This window comes from Mesoplodon densirostris, chromosome 3, assembly GCF_025265405.1.
Source record: "Mesoplodon densirostris isolate mMesDen1 chromosome 3, mMesDen1 primary haplotype, whole genome shotgun sequence".
Taxonomy (NCBI): domain Eukaryota; kingdom Metazoa; phylum Chordata; class Mammalia; order Artiodactyla; family Ziphiidae; genus Mesoplodon; species Mesoplodon densirostris.
Genome location: NC_082663.1, coordinates 54,795,375 through 54,815,825, shown reverse-complemented (window position 1 = coordinate 54,815,825; position 20,451 = coordinate 54,795,375). Strand labels below are relative to the sequence as shown.

The window sequence follows — 20,451 nt, the reverse complement described above, 5'->3', positions numbered from 1 at the left end:
GTTAACCAATACCTAACATGCCAGGGCAGGAGAGAGGCATATTCCATGCTTTTTAAAGACATATATTCATGCTCAAAACAAAAGAAAAACTCACCAAACACTACAGATGTTTCTGAAGAGAAGATGCAGTGTGCATAAAAATTCAATGCATTCTGACAACTACAGCAGTTAAAGATCCCTTGAATGTACCTGATGTTCATTGCAACTGCTGAGTCATGTGAATTTAGCAAAAAACAAAGCAAAACCAAAATAACCTTTTATCCCAAGGTTCTCAGAAAAATACATTTGGAACCTCTCTCAAAGTGATGAACTGAGTCACAAACTACCCAATGGCCTGGGTAGGACTGTATTGACTTAGGTGTCACTGAGGTTTGGATATTATCACTTAAGCCCAAAGAAAACACGACAGATTTCTGACCACTGAGGTTAAAAATCAAGCATCTTCTAGAGTCTCTAGATTTCAACAAAACTAAAAGTGCACTTCAAAACTAAGCAGCAGCAAAAAAACCAAAAAACAAACAAACAAACAAAAACAACTAAGCAGCAACATTTAAAAATCAATGGTAGTCCTTTCTTTACAGTGAGACATAGAGGAGATATAAGTCAAAGAGAAGTTTGATCCCTTCTGCCTCGAAATTTTTAATCCAACGGGAAAGGAAAAGATGTTACAAACAAATAGTAACATAAAGCAGGCAAACTAATTCCCATCCTCCCTTGCAAGGGGATCCTGAAGTGAATGGAGAATCCACAGGTCTATGAAACTCACAGCCTCTAAAACATGCAATTCTTATTTCAGTTTAAAACAACACATTTTCGTTTAAATACCCTGTTTATTCAGCCTAGATTTCTGTCCCTCAAAGCAGCAGGTGAATGGCTGTATTGAGACTACCTTGAGGAAATGAAGGAGGGGGACAGGTAGGCAAAACCCATCATAAAAAAGGAACCATTACCAATGGCAATGTGAGCTTTACAGCAAAACAGCGGACAAAGTCAGTGTGCATCCAGACAACCCAGTGTCTGCTGCAGTCCAGGCAAAAAGGAATGAAGGGAACAACATTATCATCGTTGGGACGCAGCACAAGTAAGCCAGGCTTCCGGTGCATCAGGACCTGTTTAAGAGTCTAGGCCTGAGAGTCAGTCTGTAGGTGCCTTTCCCCAAGAACTCAGGGAGTTATGGGCCCATGCAGGGCTTTGAGTTGGAAGAGAAACCTTAAAAGTGTTCCCATGAAACTGATTCACTTTGTTATAAAGCAGAAACTAAAAAAAAAAAAAAAAAAAAAAAAAAATCTTGGGTTTTCTAATGCATGTAACAATAATAAAAAAAAAAAAGTGTTCCCGTGAGAGGGCAAACCAACAAACCAGAGCCACGCTAAACTGGCAAGGCAGATGTGATGCAGCAAAAACCCAAAGTCCTCTGTGTTGACAATTTCTACCATGACATAGATTTAAGGGAAGAGTCTGAAACCATTCAGCCTCTCTTTTGTCAAACATCCTATCCCTAGGAACTCCAAGATGCTCATTCACAGGCTCAAAGGTGGATTTTACTCTTTGATAGACGCAAGAAGCTGATACAAAGGAAAGGTTATGAGGAAGTCCTCTGGATTACAATGTAATCAGAACAAGCAGCTGGGATAAAATATGCAAAACGAATGATCTGTCGAACCAAGTCAGCAAATGTGCAGAGAAGCAGCCAGGCTTGGGCAGGAGAGCTGTTCCAAGGGCTCAGGCACGTCCAGCTGAGGATGAGGGCAAGGCACCCTCACCTGGACAGTGGGCACACCCTCAGTGAGGCTGGCAAAAGGATCGGGCTACTTGGGAAAGGAGAGGTCCTTTTAAAAGGGCAGATTTAGGGAAACTGATCAGTGCAGTAAGAAACAGGGTTAATGTGGCACTTAGAGGGGGAAAAGGATGTAGAGCAGTTAAGGGAGCTCACAGAAGGGGAAGAGTCATACTATAAGCAAACACTTCATGTCCTTATGAAAGGACACAGAGCCAGAACCGATCACTGTATAATAAGAGAAAGCAGTGGCCACGTACACTGACCCGGAGAGAGGGACCTTCACCTTCCTGAATCTACCTAATAAACAGAAAGCAGTTCCAGCCCTGTGAGACCTGTAAGGAGATGTATCTAGAGATGATCTTCAGGATATATATTTCCAAACTCCATGAATCCAGGAAATCCCAAATAACAAACAGGCTGTGACAACCTCTACTCTGAGAAGGGAGGGAAGAAATTCCACCTCCCTCTCTAAACTGAAGATACGGGCCCATGACTTGGGGAATGGACGCAGCCCTCCCACACCCTCATTTGGTTGGGAAGAATCCAAGTTCCTTCAGAACCTAGGCTCTCTGCCAGTGTGAGCTGTCTAAAATGGAGTGTTCTGGGCTGGATAGATATTACCCAAAGGCCATGGTCAGACCAGCCTGAGAATTCTTTATGCATTTGACTCAATAATAAATACTATCAAACAGGTAGGTGCGGGGAAGAAAGATTCCAGATGCTTTTCAGTTTCAGACACACAGGTGTGATGCCAGAGCAGACTTATCTCCCCAAGAAGTGGTTCCAGGTGAGAGTAGCAGCTGCATCACCACCAGGGCTACATCACTTAGACATATTTAAGGGCTCCTGACAAACAAGTTATAGGATTTACTGCCATGAGGAGTAGGGGCCTGGTTCAGGAACAGTAAGTATCTCTTCAACTGATTCGTTGTTTGGGGGGTTTGGTGCACGGATGACACAGCCTGTTAAAAAATGACCAATACCAAAAGAGTGTCTCTGAACATTATAGCAGAAAAGCACAGCCACCTTATTTAAAAGGCACAACTTTAGAATCATATGGTTTAGGGACACCGATATTGTTGAAGTTGCATTAAAAGGTAAGCATAACTTAAAAATCGACGCAATGATGCTCTCTCTCTCTCTCTCTCTCTCAGACACATACACACAAACACACACACACACGTTTGTTTGTGTATGTATAAACAGCACATGTCAGGGTATTCCAGGACGTTTCTGAAAATTAAGAAATACCATGAGAAATGTCAAAAGCAAAAACTACTAAGTTTTCCAAAGTATTATGTATTTGCACTTATGCTACAAAAAGTTACTGGTATAACCAAACAGAATGAACCGTCTTCCTGTGTTCTTTAAACACTGGAGCATAGAGATGAATCTCCCAATCTGATAGCCAAGCATCCTGTTTATTTGACTGCACCCTTGCCCTCGTGCATGTTCACGTGTATGTTCAAGGCAAGTTTTGAAGAAAAACAAAGAATCTATATTTACACAACTCAAAGGGTGTGCCCCTCTAAAACCAAAATCACGCCACCTGTCTGTGCTGGACACAAATGTGGAGAGAGGAGAAACACCTGCTTTAAAATCATTTTCTCTCACCCAAGTGTCAGCAACTAACTCTCAACTGTCTTTCACTTGTGGCATGAGCTTCACCTTGATTTTAAAAGTCTTTCTTCTTTTCACCTATTCTAACAAATATGTTACAAAATGAAAAGGCCAGTCTATTTTTAGAAATAAATGTCAGCAAATCAATTTTTAAAAATGCAAAGTTATGCAGACTTTTCTCTTTAAGCAGACAATATGAAACAGACAAACTTGAGCTATCTTTGAATCGTACATTTGCATCGTATAAAGGTTAAATATTTCATAGAGGGAAGCATCTGAAAGGCTCTACACAGAGTAGCAGAAGCTCCAACGCCTGAGTGAATGAAATGGATAAATGATCAGATAAAAGAGAGGGAAAAAGTATCTCCTCCCCCTTCCCTTCTCTGCCCACCACTCACAACTCGAGGTCTGATTCTCCACATTTCTGAAGAACTCCGAAAAGCACATTCATCAGCATGACCCAGGAAAACCGCAGAGGAGGGAACACCTGAACCAGGGCCCCCCAGCAGAGTATAAACTTTTCAAACTGTAACCCAATCAACAAAACCCCAGTTGCTAAGGGGGCCCAGGCAGCCGGGCAGCCTCCTAAGCCAAAGCATTCATTCCCTCTCCAGGCTAAAAGGACCCCCAAGTTTTTTACCTTTGTGTTCGCCGAAGCCTGTTCCCACTCCTCAAATGAGGCAAAGTAAAGTTTGAGAGCACAGTCCAAAAATTTGGGTCAGACATATCCATTTCTTTCTCGCTTCAATTCACTGTGGGTTCAAGGCCATAAGACCAAAACGGAGGGAGGAGGGGGGAAAAAAAGACAAAAAAGATCCCAATTATCTACTCACTGCCTCCAGAGGAAACGTGCTGCGAACTGTGATCTCAAGAACAACTTGGAGCGTGAGTGAGAAGTACCCGTCCTAGCCTTTAATCAACACACAGCTATTTCTCCAAGGTTCAGGAAACTTGTTTCCTCCTGGGTTTGCCCTCTCCTGGTCAGCCTTGGCCAGCTATAAACAGTTAATTACAAGAGTTGGGCCGTGCGTTCGGCTCAAAATGTTGTCTGTGTGTGATTCAGTCCAAGGTACTTTGTCATCTGTTTGGCAGATACCATTTGCAGCTCCTGCGGGGGGGTGGGGATGGGCAGGGGAGAGGACTAGTTTAAGTCTTTGGTTCCGGGAGGCTGGTGCTTATCAGCAAAACCATTCAACATCCGAACATGCCCAGTGGTGAGTTTCCTCTCGGTATCTACATACAAGGAAAGGAATGTAAATGGAAAAAGCTCCTCTTCTTCGCCCCTCCTCGAAAAACGGAAACTTAAAAGCACTTATAGAAAGCTGGCCTGTTGGCGGACTCCAGCCGGACACCTTTGTGCAGCCTCAGCGGGAAGGGGCCAGGCGGCGGGACCGGTCCCCACCGCAGACACTCCCCACAGGAGCGGGGCCTCATGGGAAAGGGAGCAGGCGGGACCTGTGCGTGAGCCCAGGAGGACCGGGACACCCTAGCATCTCCCGCCGCCGCGCCCCCAGCGCGGAGCCCCTGGTGGATCGGTCCCTCCAAAGAAATAAACCCAGCGCGATCCGGAACCCGGTGGAGAGTGCACAGCGCACACCTGGAGGCTGATGCGTGATTCACTGAAGACTGGATCACCAGGAAAACACTCTAAGAAAGTCAGTAATGGCTCTGCCGAGGGACGCTGTTTGTCGTGTAGGAAAGGCACGCCGAGGGAGTGCCACACTCACCTAAAACCTCAGTAAACTGAATTTATGAGTTTACATCCATTTGATGAATTGCTACAGCGCACACCTGTCTGGCTTCACCCTATCTAGGGACTGGTCAGCCACTACCTGGGAAGATACGACCTGGCACTTAGTTAACCAATGCTAGCATCATTTTCCTGCCATGAGTGTGAAGACTTTGAAAGGAAGGAATGAAGGGGAGGTTGAACCAATGTTACTGTTATTCATTTCGAAGAAAGCCACAGGATTCCAATAACTCCCCAAACCCACCAATGCTTATGATTAAGTCTATAAAGAAAACACTAGAATTTAAATTAGCTACTTTAATCTGGTGTAATATGGCAAGAGATAATAAATTTTTAAAAAATGTTTAAGCAAAAATAACGTTTAAAAAATGGTTTAGTTCAATCAGTAAATACTGGGAACAAACTTGCTTATAGAAATATAACGGTGAGGAAAAAGGGGATGGGGGGGTCAGCTGACAAGGGATGGGGCTAAACAAAGAACAGGAGTCTACTTTGAGATGCTCTTTAATTCTGGGGACCCCCAGAAATGTTTTCACCCCAAGCACTCTAAGAATTTCTGATGGGCCTCCTCAGATCCTTGAAATCTACAAAGGGAGACAAAGAAGACAATATTTTCTCAATTTTACATGGCAAAATACACTTCACCAGATACTTAGGGACTTGGTCCAATATTTTTTGCCCCATACTAAGCCATGTCTTCTCTTAACAAAATGCTTTTAAATATCCAAAAAAGTATTTTTTAAAGGCTGACACAAAGATAGTACCACACTCCAGAGGAGAGCTTCCCAACCTCAGCACTGTTGACATTTTAGGCTGGGTAAGTTTTTGTTTGGAGGACTGTCTTGTGCATTGCAGGATGTTTAGCAGCCTCCATGATCACTGCCCACTAGATGCCAGCTGTGATCATCAATAATGTCTACAGACATTGCCAAATGTTCCTTGGGGGGTGCAAAATTGCTCCTGGTTGAGAACCACCACTCTAGATAAAGGCTTTCTCTGAGATAGGTAGTATAGAGCATTGCTTAAGAGCAAAAATCTTGGGTTTGAATTCTGCATCCAACACTTACTGTGACCTTAAGCAAGTCACTTCATGTCTGCCCATTTTCCCTATTTTTATGGGGTCCATGATAGGACCAGCCTCTAAGAGGTTCACACACATAAATGAGATGACATACATAAAGCCCTTCATGCAGTGTCTAGAGCAAAATGCACATACATGTTGGCAATATGCAGAAGCTAAAAGAATACCATGCAGAGAGATGCAAGACGGGAGCAGAGGGCACCCTACATCATACTCTCTACTTTCATGGCACTCTGAAGATGCCTCTACAGGGGTGCTGGTCACACTGTATTACAATTGACTGTTTACTGCTGCCTTTCCTGTTAGCCTATGAGCTTCCTCAAGGCTAAAGTCATGTTTTATTGATCTCTGTACTTCTACAATCTGACAGTTCCTGATTTATGTAAGCGTGCAAGACATGCTTTTTGAATGGAGATACTTCAGATGCTCAGGTATCTATTCTTTCTTTTAAGATGCCCTGAAATTTATCAGTTTTAGCAGGTCAATTGAGTTTCTCAAAGAATCCTAATTTTAAGAATCCCAGGAGGATATTTTTAAATTCTAAAGACTTTCTCTTATTGATTCATTTTTATCTATATTCTGTAACTGGAAACAGAAGTGTTAGGCTAACATTCTTCAGGTCTTAACATGGCTTTAAGAAATGTCACAACCAAATCCAGGGGAAACTCTCTTTGAATCCTACCCCCTACCCCATCCCCAAAGATAAGCCCAGGGAAAAATTTTTGTGCTCACTTTTTAGGTATCCAGATAATTACATATCAGAGGCTGCTCAGAGCAGAACAATGAAGCTGGTGAAAGGGGACTTGAAAGTGTGCTATATAAATTGTGGGTTGAAGGAACTCTGGTGAATGTGGAAAAGATTTAGGGAACAAGCAACAGCTGTCCTTGAATACTGAAATAACTACCATGTGGAAGGACCTTCAAATGCAAAGATGAAAAAGGCTGAAACAACAAGGAAGGACTTCCTGTGTGGGTGTTTGAGGAGAGGTAAACTGTAGTGATACAGTGGGTGAGAGTCAAGTTCTGGATGATTTAACTCTGGGGCAACTCTGCACCACCAACTCTCATATTCTCCATGGTCCTTCCAGAAAAGCCTACATATGTGGGCAACACCCATAAAAATGATAGCAATAAAATGGATAAATCAATAAAACATTAATTTCTTCTCTTGACTGAATAATACATATTTTGGTCTGTGGGAAGCAGATGTCATAACTCTCTCTACCCTGTACATTTTGGGGAATCCACGGTGCAGATTCTCAAAGTGCTGGGTAAAGACCTGAGTATTTTAAACTACTTTAATGTTTACTTTAAACATTTAATGTTTACTTTAATGTTTTTTGCACTTCAAAGGCTTCAAGAATTGGGGTTGTATCCAAAATGAAAAATAAAAATTGGTAAAGTGAGTGAAGAGCCGGAAATGAATTAGTTAATATAGTGAAAGTGGCTGATATGTTCCCACACTTCTTTAAGAGTAGGAGTAGGTGTGACACTGAAGTGTAACTTGTCTTCTAACCTGTTTGACTTGATTTGGGAACTTATGATTCAGAAGGTAATGCAGTCAGCAAATACAAGAATTAAAATTGTCAGAACTGCTGACATTTTTCTACAGACAAAATAATTATATGAGCAGAAACTAAAGCATATTTTAGTTGCAAATGCAGTAAAACTCTGGCTACGGAACTAAGAAGAAATTGAGATTATTGGAAATTCTTAAGACTACAGCTGATCTAGGTCACTATACAAATATCCAGTCAGATTTTCTACTTATGGCACAACAACTAAGGCTATACAGCAGTGGACAAGTTTTGTGATCCAGAATGCTCACTCATTTAATCAGGTTGATGTTATCAGTCATTGTTTTCATGAGAAAGGTGAAGGAGATTGAAAAATAAGCTTGTCAAGCTCTTGAAATGCTAGCTTAAGATGAGCTAAGTATTTAATGAAGGGTCAAATTCTTCTCTCCTACATATACAAAATTCCAGGTTCTTTTCACTGACTTGAATTCTCCTGTCTATGTTCCATCCGCTGACCCATGCTTATTCAGTAGGGTTTCCTTCACCCTACACAGAACAGCATTAAGGTTAATATCCCTGGAGCCTCGCCTTGAACTTAGACACTATAGGAGATTAAGTCTTCTAGTGTAAGCCTGAGGCCTGGGAAGCTGTCAGCTCCCTGGACTGACACGCTTGCCATGAGGCCGTGTCCAATGAAAAGATACGAGGGCAAGTGGAGTTAATACTGAGTTTCAAAATGTATTCTGATCATGGCCTGGTCTGGGGATTCTGCTATAAATTTACTTTGATCTCTGTCCACTCTTGTTATCAGAGTACCCAGAAGTGACTACATCCCCAAGGCTGTCCATACCTGCAAGTGTACTTTGGTCATCTTCTAAATGCTGTCTTGAGAGCTTGAGTATAGGAGTGTGAAGAGCACATTGCCCATCCTGAATGAGCAATGCTTGTAATCACTGTATACCTTAAGAAATAAAGCTTAAAAGCTGGGCTAGAAATGTAAAGAAAGTTGCATCAATGGGAACGGGTTGTAAGAAAGCTCTTCTAGAATTACTAAGCAAATTTTTTTGCTTACATTGCTAAAATGTGAAGGAAGATTAAAAAAAAGATCAATGAAAATTAACTTGTAGGGATAGATCTGAATGCTGAAAAACTAAAAGATGGATAATAAGTAGGGTTACATCGTGCTGGGAATATTAACAAAACATTTTAAACAATATCATAAGGCAAGAGAGATTCAGATTTCTAAAGGGAATAGATAAAACAAAGGAAACCAAATAAAACTGATTTCTCTTTCCTGATAGGTTAAGTAGAGAAGTACATAATCCACAAGGGCAGGTTGAAGGACAAGGTCCGAGAGGGGAAAGGACAGACTAAATACGAGCCAGAATGGGAAGAGGATGTGATACTTTCCTCAGGTGTTCCCTGGATCCCAGGAGAATCAGAGGCTCAGAAAATGTAGCAAATAACCAATAACTTCACAAAATTAAAGAGGAGAGAACAGACAAACATAGGAAATGAAGCACTTTTCTCCCAAATTAGTGACTCCTTGATTTGTACAAAAGATAAGTAGATTAGAACATATGATGGTGCCATTTGCAACGAAATGGATGCACCTAGAGATTGTCATGCTGAGTGAAGTCAAACAGAGAAAGACAAATATATGATTATCGCTATATGTGGAATCTAAAAAAATGGTACAAATGAACCTATTTACAAAACAGAAATAGAGTCCCAGATGTAGAAAATAAACTTATGGTTACCAAGGGGGAAAAGGGAGGGAGGGATAAACTGAGAGATTGGGACTGACATATACACACTGCTATATATAAAACAGCTGTATAGCACAGGGAACTCTACTCAATACTCTGTAATGACCTATAGGGGAATAGAATCTAAAAAAGAGTGGGTACATGTATATGTATAACTGATTCACTTTGCTGTACAGCAGAAACTAACACAACGTTGTAAATCAACTATACTCCAACAAAAATTAATTTAAAAAAAAAGAATATGCATGGTGGCAGCCCAGCTCACAGGACCAGGGAGGGTTTCAGAATCACTGATTGTAAGCATATTACCCTAGCACTCTATCTACCCTATCACTGACTCTCAAGCAGGGTCCTGGGGGAAGTCCCATAGCCTAATCTCCCCTGGGAGAGGAGTTAGGCTGCTAGAAAATGTGTCATACTTACAGGGCTGGAGGGGGTCATCCTGCAGGAAGGAGACTACTGGGAGAGAAACAGAGAAGAGTGTGTCTCTCCGTTCAAAAGCAGCCGTCTGCAAGATCCATCAATAAACCAAGCACAGCACTGGCCTCTAACAGAGCTAAGCAATCCAATTATGGAGCAGAGTGCCATGCTTCGAGACCATCGCCAACATCTGACAAATAGGAAGGCTAACTTCTAGACTGCGTTAAGACCAAACTTCCTTGCCACTTACTGTAGACAGCCTTGCTGTGAGCCGCCTTACCCCTACTGGGTTAGGCATCCCTCTATTGAGCTCTGCACCTGAGAGGTCCTGCATGAAAAGTGTTCCCCCACCATATCAGAATCTGTATGTTTGCAGATCACTCCCGCTTAGAGTAAGAGCTCCGTGAGGGCAGGAGCTGTATCTCCATCTTTTAATCCTCAATACACCATTAGGATGAATGTTAAGACAAGGGATAAAGGGAGGAAGAATTTGCTCAGGGTTAGAAGGATACTTGAAAGCAAGTATTTTTAAGACGGACCCCTTACCTGTTTTAAAAAGCCCTTTCTGTCTATTCCTCTTGGAATTTCATGAGCCCGTACCATTATTCACATACACTGTACCTGTTAGACAGGTCTACTGCCTCAGTTTTCAAAATCTCAGCAAAGAGACCATGCACATGTAGCTGTGTATCCGTAGACACATGTAAATATGTGTCTAACTAGTTTGTATGAAATCCAAAATGCTTTTTGAGTAACAGTGAACCTCAGACACTAATCATTACATTAGACTCTCAATCTGGAGTTAACTTCAAGGACATGGTGTTTCTTGATCCAAAAGCTTGGTCTAAGGTACATCATTTCTCATCCAGCTCCTGAGCATGAATTACAGTGCAATTATAAGAAGTGTCAATTAAGTGGGTCAGTGTGGTTATATTTAGCCCTTTAGTAGCTGACACTAAGACCTTTCTGTAATATAAGATTAAGGCTAATTTATCAGTTCTTCTTTTCTTGAATATTTTTCCAGGTCAGGCATCTAAAGTTATTGAAAATTATCCCATTAAAATAAGAGGTAAAAATTTCCATTGAAATACCACATAGGGAACATACACAGACAGAGGTAGAAACCATGTGCTTCTGTAGAAATCAGAATTTTATTCCATTCTTAAAGTTGACTCAAATTATTCCACAAATCAGAGGATAATGTGTCAGTGAAGACACAAAATTTTTTAGCCAAGGATTTCTCAAGCAAGCTTCAATCATTGGATTTATTAATTTATATCATTTTAATAACAACAAAAAATTTTTCTGAACGTTAACCTTTCATTTTGTTTCAATTTAGGTGTGTTTAAACTTTTTTCTTTTTACATCTTTATTGGAGTATAATTGCTTTACAATGTTGTGTTAGTTTCTGCTTTATAACAAAGTGAATCAGCTATATGTATACATATATCCCCATATCCCCTCCCTCTTGAGCCTCCCTCCACCCTATCCCACCCCTCTAGGTTGTCACAAAGCACCGAGCTGATCTCCCTGTGCTATGCAGCAGCTTCCCACTAGCTATCTATTTTACATTTGGTAGTGTATATATGTCCATGCCGCTCTATCACTTCGTCCCAGCTTCCCCTGCCCCCCCGTGTCCTCAAGTCCGTTCTCAGTACCCTTTTTTTAGATTCCTTATATATGCATTAGCATATGTTATTTGAACGACAAAATTTTTAAAGAAATATTAACTCATAGGAGAATAAATATGATGTTAAGCATAAAAAGTGATAATATTTTCACTTTTCATAAATCATAGAAATGCAATTAAAACATCAATCAGATATTTTTTACCTGTTTAACTGGCAAAGGCTAAAAAAAAGGTAATACTCAATGCTAATGAGAGCACAAGGAGATAAATACGCTTTACCAACTTTCTGGAAAGTAATCTGGAGAATGAAAACACACACACTACACATATGCACACGCATATAGACGTATGTGTACATATACACAGATACTTACATATAAATGTATATGTGTGCATATATACATATAAATAATATACACACACATATATATTTGAACTAAGTCTGCATTCTAGAAATTACACAAATCTAACTGAGTAAATGCACAAAAATCTATGCATATGAAAATTAATCTTAGAATTCCTTATAATAGTATAACATTGGGAAAAACCCAAAGGTACAAGACAAGGGCAACTGTTAATAAATATTGAAACAGCCATAAAATGAAATATTATAAAACCAGTAAAGACCATTGTGGCAGAAAGAGTAATGCATTCCAAACATACGAGGTTCTAATTCCTTGAACCTGTAAATATGTTACCTTAATAGGAATTTTGCGGATGTGATTAAATTAAGGATATCGCAACAAGGAGATTATCCTATATTATCCAGGTGGGCCCTAAATGTAATCACAAATGTCTTATAAGAGGGAGGCAGAAGGAGATTTGATTATAGAAGAATGTAATATGACACTGAAGCAAGATGCTATGCTGATGGTTTTGAAGATGGAGGAAAGATCCAGAGTCAAAGAATACAAGGAAGGCAGCTCTAGTAACTGGAGAAGGCAAGGAAACAGATTCTACCTAGTGTTTCTAGAGGGACCTCAGCCCTGCTGACACCATGATTTCAGCCTAGTGAAACTGACTTTAGACCCTACAGAATTTTAGAGAATAAATAGATGTTGTTCTAAGCCACTTCGTTTGTTGGTATTTGTTACAGTAGCCATAAGAAACTAAAATAATGTTTTTTAAAAATATGTAATAAGTGGCAAATGCTCCTGAAGTATTTTTTTAAAAAAGGAAAACATGGAGTTCTATGATCTAAATTATTTACAATGTCATAAATATGAATGTACATGAATAAAAGAGATGGAAGTAAACAAAGCATTTTTAGTGGACATTTATGAGTATGGTGATTTTATTCCTCTTTATACTTTTAAATAATAAGTCTATATTATTTTTAATTAGGAAAAATCCCTTAGTTTCCATTTGACAGTCTTATCAGGACCTGAAAGTTCAAGTGCCTGAGAACTTACGAATACTTAGAAGCATTTACAAACTTAAGACACACACCTTAACCCCAAAATTTGATAAAATTTGATCACTGCTTTTTGACAAACAAAATTAATGCATTAGTGTAAAAGCTCTACAAGCCTTAGAAATATATACTAAAATTGCTTTTAGTATATAGAGTCTTCCATATACTAAGAAGTCTTCTCTACTCTCGGGAATTTTATAAATAAAAATGAAAAATATCTCTTTTCCAGACATAAAACCTTACCTGTCTCTGGCAACTGGGCAAATGGGTATTTGCAAAGCTGACTGGGCTATAAATCCATACTGAGCTTTGTTTTGGGTTGAATATATATGTTATTACTTGCAGATTGGTCAGGCTGTGCATTTTATGTGAGCAGTTTTGAATTCCAGACCTGCTTCCCTCCACTGAGCCGCAAATGAAAAGCTGTCTTCTTTCATTGCTCAGAAAAATGATATACTCTTTAAAGCAAGCTCAGTTTTAATATTAGCCAAATATGGGTGCAGTCAAAAGTGATGTTCTTAATTTCCAAGAATTATATTAGCTATAATTTGGGATCACCTCCCCCCAACACATAGAAACATTACTCTGTATAAGGCTAGATAATTCAGATTTTACTGTCTTTACTTAGCTAGACTCTGAGGACTGAAAGGCTGCGACCAAGTTTCTGGTACCAACGATGGAAATATTCTTTGAACCAATGTATTGTCATACATGTCATAGAAGACAACCATATTAATCTTCAAAGGGATCAACAAACTTTCAAAAATAAGTTATTCCAGTTAATAAGAGCTACAACAACAGCCAATCATGTCATTCATTATAGTGATAGATGGGAGATGGATGAACATCTATCAACATGAAACAAGAATGATCCCTACCAGTGGCTCTTAGGACACAGAATTCTAAAGAATGCTAATATATCAAGGTTCAAGAAGAACAAGGGCAGATGACATGTACACGGCAGAAACAGAAAACTGAAGAGAAAAGAGAAAACCCCACTCCAAAGTGGCAGAAAAGGGGCTTCCCTGGTGGCGCAGTGGTTGAGAGTCCGCCTGCCGACGCAGGGGACACGGGTTCGTGCCCCGGTCCGGGAGGATCCCACATGCCGCGGAGCGGCTGGGCCTGTGAGCCATGGCCGCTGGGCCTGCACGTCCGGAGCCTGTGCTCCGCAACGTGAGAGGCCCGCGTACCACAAAAAAAAAAAAAAAAAAAAAAAAAAAAGTGGCAGAAAAATACACTAGTTTGGAAAATTAGAAAATGGGAGAAAAGTAAATTGGGAAAGCGTTTACTGTATATCAAGCGATAAAAGAACAACGGTTGTTCCGGTTTTCTCCCTGCTGGCCTCACCCTGGTCGTGGCCTCCATTACCTCCTGCCTGGGTTAATTCCATTCTCTCCCTGCTCCTCACTCCAAATTATTCTTCCAGAGCTGCCCGGCTCTATCGTATGCATATAATCATTTCACTCTCCTGTGAAACAAGATTCAGTAGCTCCCCACGGCTGCAGCAACATTTCTTCAAGGATGGTTTCTGTCCTACTATCCTTGAATTACCTGGATTGCTTGTTAGAAATGCAGATTTGGGGAGGCTTCTCCAAACCCCCTGATTTAGGATTTCAGAACGTTAAGCCCAGGAATGTGCATTCTACCAAAGTGCCCAGGGGATTCTTATCGACATTAAGAGAGATTAATACATTAATCTCTCTTAATTAATTAATATAATTAATGTAGATACATTATCTACATTAAGGTTTTAGAGGTTTTTCATAGGAAAATCAAAATCTCTGTAAATGGAATACTTGATAGTGCGGTCCCTTGTTATCTCTCCTGCCTCATCCTTTGACATGTGCCCCTTCGTGGTTTATGTTCCAATAAGAGTAAAATATGTACTTGTCAGAAATATTGAATCACTGGAAGCTCCCCAGACACAGTAGCTCTGCCATACCTCATTGCCTTTGTACATCCTGTTCCCTGTTTCTAGAATTTCTACCTCCTCTGCCTGGAAAACTTCTGCTCATCTTTCAAGTGTGAACTGAAAGGTCACCTCTCAAGCACAGTTTGCCTAACTTTCTCTTGCATGCCTGAGTGTTTTTTCTCCTGGATCGCCAAAGCATTTTATGCATATACATTCCTCTTTTATAGCATTCATTCTACTGCGCACGATGACGTGTTTATAGGTCCAACTCTCCACTAGGGTTTAAGCTCTCCAAGTACAAGGTCAGTTTTTATTCATCTGTGTATGCCTCAGAGTACACAGTATATACTCAGCAGAATGCATGGAGGCACATACATTATTTTCTAAAGTTAGTTAAAAAAAAAAAACTAAACCGATTATTTTTCTATTTCCCTAATAGAAAGCTTGTGGGCTTCTACCCACAAGCCCTAGGGGGATGCTTCCAAAACCATGTTGGCTTTTGCCAACTGGTTGGATGATCTTTCTTTTAAAGCACTGCTATTATTGACAGGCTTCGTGATGATTAATAAAAAGAACAATAGAAATTTAAGTCTCTGATTTTTAGGCAGATTTTAATAACTCACTAAGAAATGAATCAAAAAACACTATCAGCTTTTTACTTTTCCTTCACAACAAGTATGCCTGAAGTAAAGTGTTACTTTGTCTTCCTTGAAAAAAGTGACTAAAAATTGGAACTCAGGCAGGGTGACCTTTATCTGAGGCTGGAAACTCAGTCCTACTGGGGACATGATCAGCACAAACAACTCACTGCTGTGATCAGAGGAGAACCGAGAGCACCACAGCGGTAGCGCTCAAGGTGGGCAACCTGCTGACGACCTCCTCGCAGCCCGGGGCCCCCGGCTCAGCTATGTCAGCTTCCACAGCAAAACCTTCCATCCTATTTAAGAGGAGCTGCAAAGGTGAACAGACACAGCCGATCCGAGCAACACTGGACAATCAGCCTCCTCTGTCCATCCCCTGTCCTAGCACCTCTATTCCTCTTTGGCAAATGCCCATTCCTACATCTCAGTCCTGCTCTTATTCCACAGTCAACCAATTCCATCTGAGGGTTTAGCTAAGAATTAATGTTTCAGTTGATAATACTGAAGATGCGACTATTTAGCTGGGTTTATATTTTCCTTTTATTTTAATTGAAGTATAGTTGATTTATAATGTTTCAGGTGTACAATAAAGTGATTCAGTTCTACATACATACATACATACACACACACACACACACACACACACACACACACATATACTTTTTCAGATTCTTTCCATTATAGGTTATCGCAAGATATTGAGTATAGTTCCCTGTGTGATGCAGTAGGTCCTTGCTGTTTATCTAGTTTATATATAGTAGTGTGTATCTGTTAACCCCAGATTCTTAATTTATCCCTCCCCCCCCTTCCCCTTTGGTAACCATAAGTTGGTTTTCTGTGTCTGTGAGTCTATTTCTGGTTTTAATTTGTATCATTTTTTTTAGGTTTCACATTTAATTGATTTCATATGATATTTGTCTTTCTCTGACTTACTTCACTTAGCATGATAATCTCTAGGTCCATCCATGTTGCTTCAAATAGCATTATTTCATTCTTTTTTATGACTGAGTAATATTCCATTATGTGTATATACATACATATATATGTCACATCTTCTTTATCCATTCTTCTGCTGATGGACATTTAAGTTGCTTCCATGTCTTGGCTATTGTAAATAGTGCCTCTATGAACACTGGAGTGCATATATCTTTTCGAATTAGAGTTTTCACCTTTTCTGGATATTTGCCCAGGAGTGGGATTGCTGGATCATATGGAAACTCTATTTTTAGTTTTTTAAGGAAACTCCATACTGTTTTGCATAGTGGCTTCACCAATTTACATTCCCATCAACAGTGTAGGAGGGTTCCCTTTTCTCCACATAGCTGGGTTTACATTTTCAAGAGGATTGAAAGTTTTAGAGAAAGGTACAAGGAGTAGGTGTGGGGAAGAGCCCACCCCTGACTGCAGGAGTCTGAGTTCAGTGGATGAGGGTACCAATCAGAATCTGGAGACAAGCTTCCCAACGAGAGGTGTGGCCATCATGCCATCTCCCCACTGCTTCTCATTAGAGAAAACCAGAAGTGAAGATGCAAAACCTTGCCCTGATATAGATTCTACTGACTCTTAGTTTCCACACAAGCATCAAGGGTAGAAGACTTATTTAATAATTATACAGCCACCAAAAGTGATCATTATAGATTATATAAAAGCATGGTTATTTGTAACTTGAAAAAGACAAGAGAAAAAGTTTAACTACAGTATGATTATAATCATATGAAATCACGTATGCACACAGAAAAGGATTTGTAGGCACCATAGAAAACTGAACACAGTTCCTCCTAAGTGATTTATTTCAGTCTTTTATTTCTGCCATTGTTGTTTTAATATATATGAAAGAACACTGTACATTTTAACAGTTACTTCCTGGTCTTTAGCAACTTGCTCCACGATTATATCAATTTGCCTTGCTGCCAACTCATCTTCCCCGACACAACTCTAACTACCTTCAAAATAACACCGCCTGATGCAAAACACACAGAAAAAGCAGGAAGGCTTGGGCTATCTCTGGTGGAGGTTCGGGGAGGGATAACCTTCAGTTGTTCACAAACACTAAACTATAAACTGCCAGGGGCTAAAACTGAACATCTGAACATCTTGAGTGACATTTGATACTATCAAAGTCCTTTCTCTCCCCTTCAAAATAATCTTTTCCTTCTATTTATCCTGTATTAGAGTCTAGTACCACAGCTTTAAAAACATAACTGCAGAATTCACGGCTCTCATAGATCCATCTACTGACTCTGTCCCAGAAATGGGATCAGATATAGCCAGCTCTCCATAACCGCTGTTTCCCCATCCATGGATACGGAGGGCCCACCATCCTACACCATTTTATAAAAGGGACATGAGCGTCCACAGATTGTGGTGCCCATGGTGGGTCCTGGAACTAATCCCCTGTGGGTACTGAGGGATGACTATATGTAATTCAGTGAGTTGCCAGGTATCCATAGAGTACGTAAAACATGAGGTATTGTTTGTTACTTTCAGCTTTTCTGGGGAGCAAAGCCTGCTGCATATAATTTTCATAAATGGAAAGCTCTGGCCCAGTCCCACAAATCACAAAGGTCTTTTTAGTCTGTGTTTTAAAAATATTGATATAAGTCAAGGAATGGAAGTTCTGGGTGGATCTAATACCCACCTGTCAACAGGTGGTCAATGGGCTGAGCCCACTGGTTAGCATAAGTAGGCAAACAAAGACCATTTTGGAAAGGAAGGAGGAAAGAAGTCTTTGTGATGTCTCATAAGTGCCATGCCATAAATTATTGAATTTTTCAATGTGCTACTTCCAAGGGAAGCAAATGAAAGAACAAGTGGGAAACAATGAACAGATGAACAGACCAGAGTATGTAAACCAGGCAGCCAGGTTTTATAAATGCATACTAAGTACCACAAAAATAGGGCTTCCCTGGTGGCACAGTGGTTGAGAGTCCGCCTGCCGATGCAGGGGACACGGGTTCGTGCCCCGGTCCAGGAAGATCCCACACGCCGCGGAGCGGCTGGGCCCGTGAGCCATGGCCGCTGAGCCTGCGCGTCAGGAGCCTGTGCTCCGTAACGGGAGAGGCCGCGGCAGTGAGAGGCCCGCGTACCGCAAAAAAAAGAAAAAAAAAAATGTGTCATGCCTGCAGTCTGTAACATCCCTTCTCCTATGCCATTGGCTACCTCAGAGGAGATTAAGGCATAACTGCTTCTTTGAGTGATACAGGAATTTAAGGTCCTACATTTCAGAGTCATCATGTCTTGAGAAGCTTTCACTGCAACAATTCTGAACCTTGTTTATTTTTACTTTTCATCCAAAGACTCGGCATTTCCAGAGGGAATAACTAAAATCTATGCTATTTTCCTACAAATAGCCCAGTAAATAAAACAATAACAACATCTCCTTTGCCAGTGAAATCATATCTAATCTACCTGTCAGATTCCTGGAAACTCTAGAATAGATTCATGTCTCAAAGTTTCCAAGAGTAGTTAAGTAACTTTAAAAAAAAATCTCATAGAGAAATATGACCACATAAATGTATCATCACCTGAGAGATCAAGGAATATAGAATAGTTGTGGTCACATGGTTCTTTAAATTTGGGTGTGAAAACTGACTTCATAAATAGAATATACTTCTAATTAAAATTTATTATTGATTTCAAAACAAAACTCATAGTATTTCCAAGGCCATATAAACATTTATTTTTCTTTCTTTGGTTAAAGAGAATAAGCAAAGCATGAGTAACAGAAATTCACTGACGATCCATAAATTTCATCTTATGAAATTATTTTAACTTCTTGTCACAATGAACCTTCCACAGAGCTGTCAGCAACTGGCAGACTCTAAGTCTGAATTTCACTTCTTATGCTTCTCCCTACGAAACCTGTGTGGACTTGCCAGATAGCAGAGAAATGCCCTAAGGTAGAAATCTAGAGAAAAGCGACAAAAGCAAAATTCTCAGCTTGTGTGTGTGTGTGAGCCTGTGTGTGTGTGTGTGTGCGTGTGTGCGTGTGTGTGTGTGTGTGTGTATGTGAGAGAGAAAGAGAGAGAGTCAGCCTGACTTTTCTGGCACTGACTACAGATTAAAAAAAAATTAATGAAAATGAGACATGGAATACAAATATCATTTAAAACATATTTAAGATAAACAGTATAAAAATTCTTTTATGTTTTAAATAAAAATATTGATCATATTTTACTTATTCTAGAAAAACATTTGCTTCTTTCTTGGTTGAAAATGCTTTTACTTAGTGTGAATGTGTTTAATTGCAGACTCTTGTGAACTCTCTTAAAAAGTTTCTCTGAAACTGTATTCCTTTCCTTAAAGGAGCTGGTTTCAACATGTCAGTGGGGGAAAACAAATAACACTTCACCATATAAAACAGCATTTTCACAGGGCTATGCTTGTGTGCCAATATGAGTTTTAACCAAACCCACACACCTGCACTGCTGTTGTGTATCTATTTCCAAATATTAAAGACTCTGCCCAGTTTGCTTGAATAATTCTGGGCTGACACCTACTTTAGTGACGCAGTGAGAACCTCAACTGATCAATGACTGGGCAAAATCACTCTGAAGACAAACAGCTTTCCCCAGATATTCCATACTGCTGCTATTTTTAAAGACTTGATGAGCTTATCTGGCTTCCTAAAGGGAAAATAAGTAGCCTTAACCAGATAATGTATAAATAGGGGTGGAGGAGAGAGACATGGTTAAAGGGTGCTTCTGAGAATCCAAGAAGAGAATTCAGGGCCATTTAAAAAACATCAAGGTCCTAAGAACTCTTACCTTTGGAAGTCACAACTGACATACTATCAAATGTATTAAAATACACCCAAATCACATATTAAATCTTTTTTTCTCCCCTGTGAGATATGTTTTAAGTATTTCACATTTTTGCTTTATAGCTAAACAGTCATCACACACACATGAGAATTCT

The 20,451-nt window shown here is 40.1% G+C and overlaps 1 protein-coding gene across 3 annotated transcripts in view; it reads right to left on the bottom strand.

Moving 5' to 3' along the window:
* LOC132486164 (microtubule-associated serine/threonine-protein kinase 4-like) overlaps positions 1–20,451 on the bottom strand; it is a 211,477-nt gene that overhangs the window by 163,118 nt on the left and 27,908 nt on the right. For 2 of the 3 annotated variants that reach the window (XM_060092977.1, XM_060092978.1), the window contains exon 1: positions 4,041–4,393. The exons of the other annotated variant lie outside the window; for it this stretch is intronic. In XM_060092977.1, coding sequence (XP_059948960.1) covers positions 4,041–4,132 — 92 coding nt within the window. In that variant the 5' untranslated portion in view covers positions 4,133–4,393. Of the gene's footprint in view, positions 1–4,040; positions 4,394–20,451 lie in introns of those variants that run through there. 3 annotated transcript variants of the gene reach the window in all.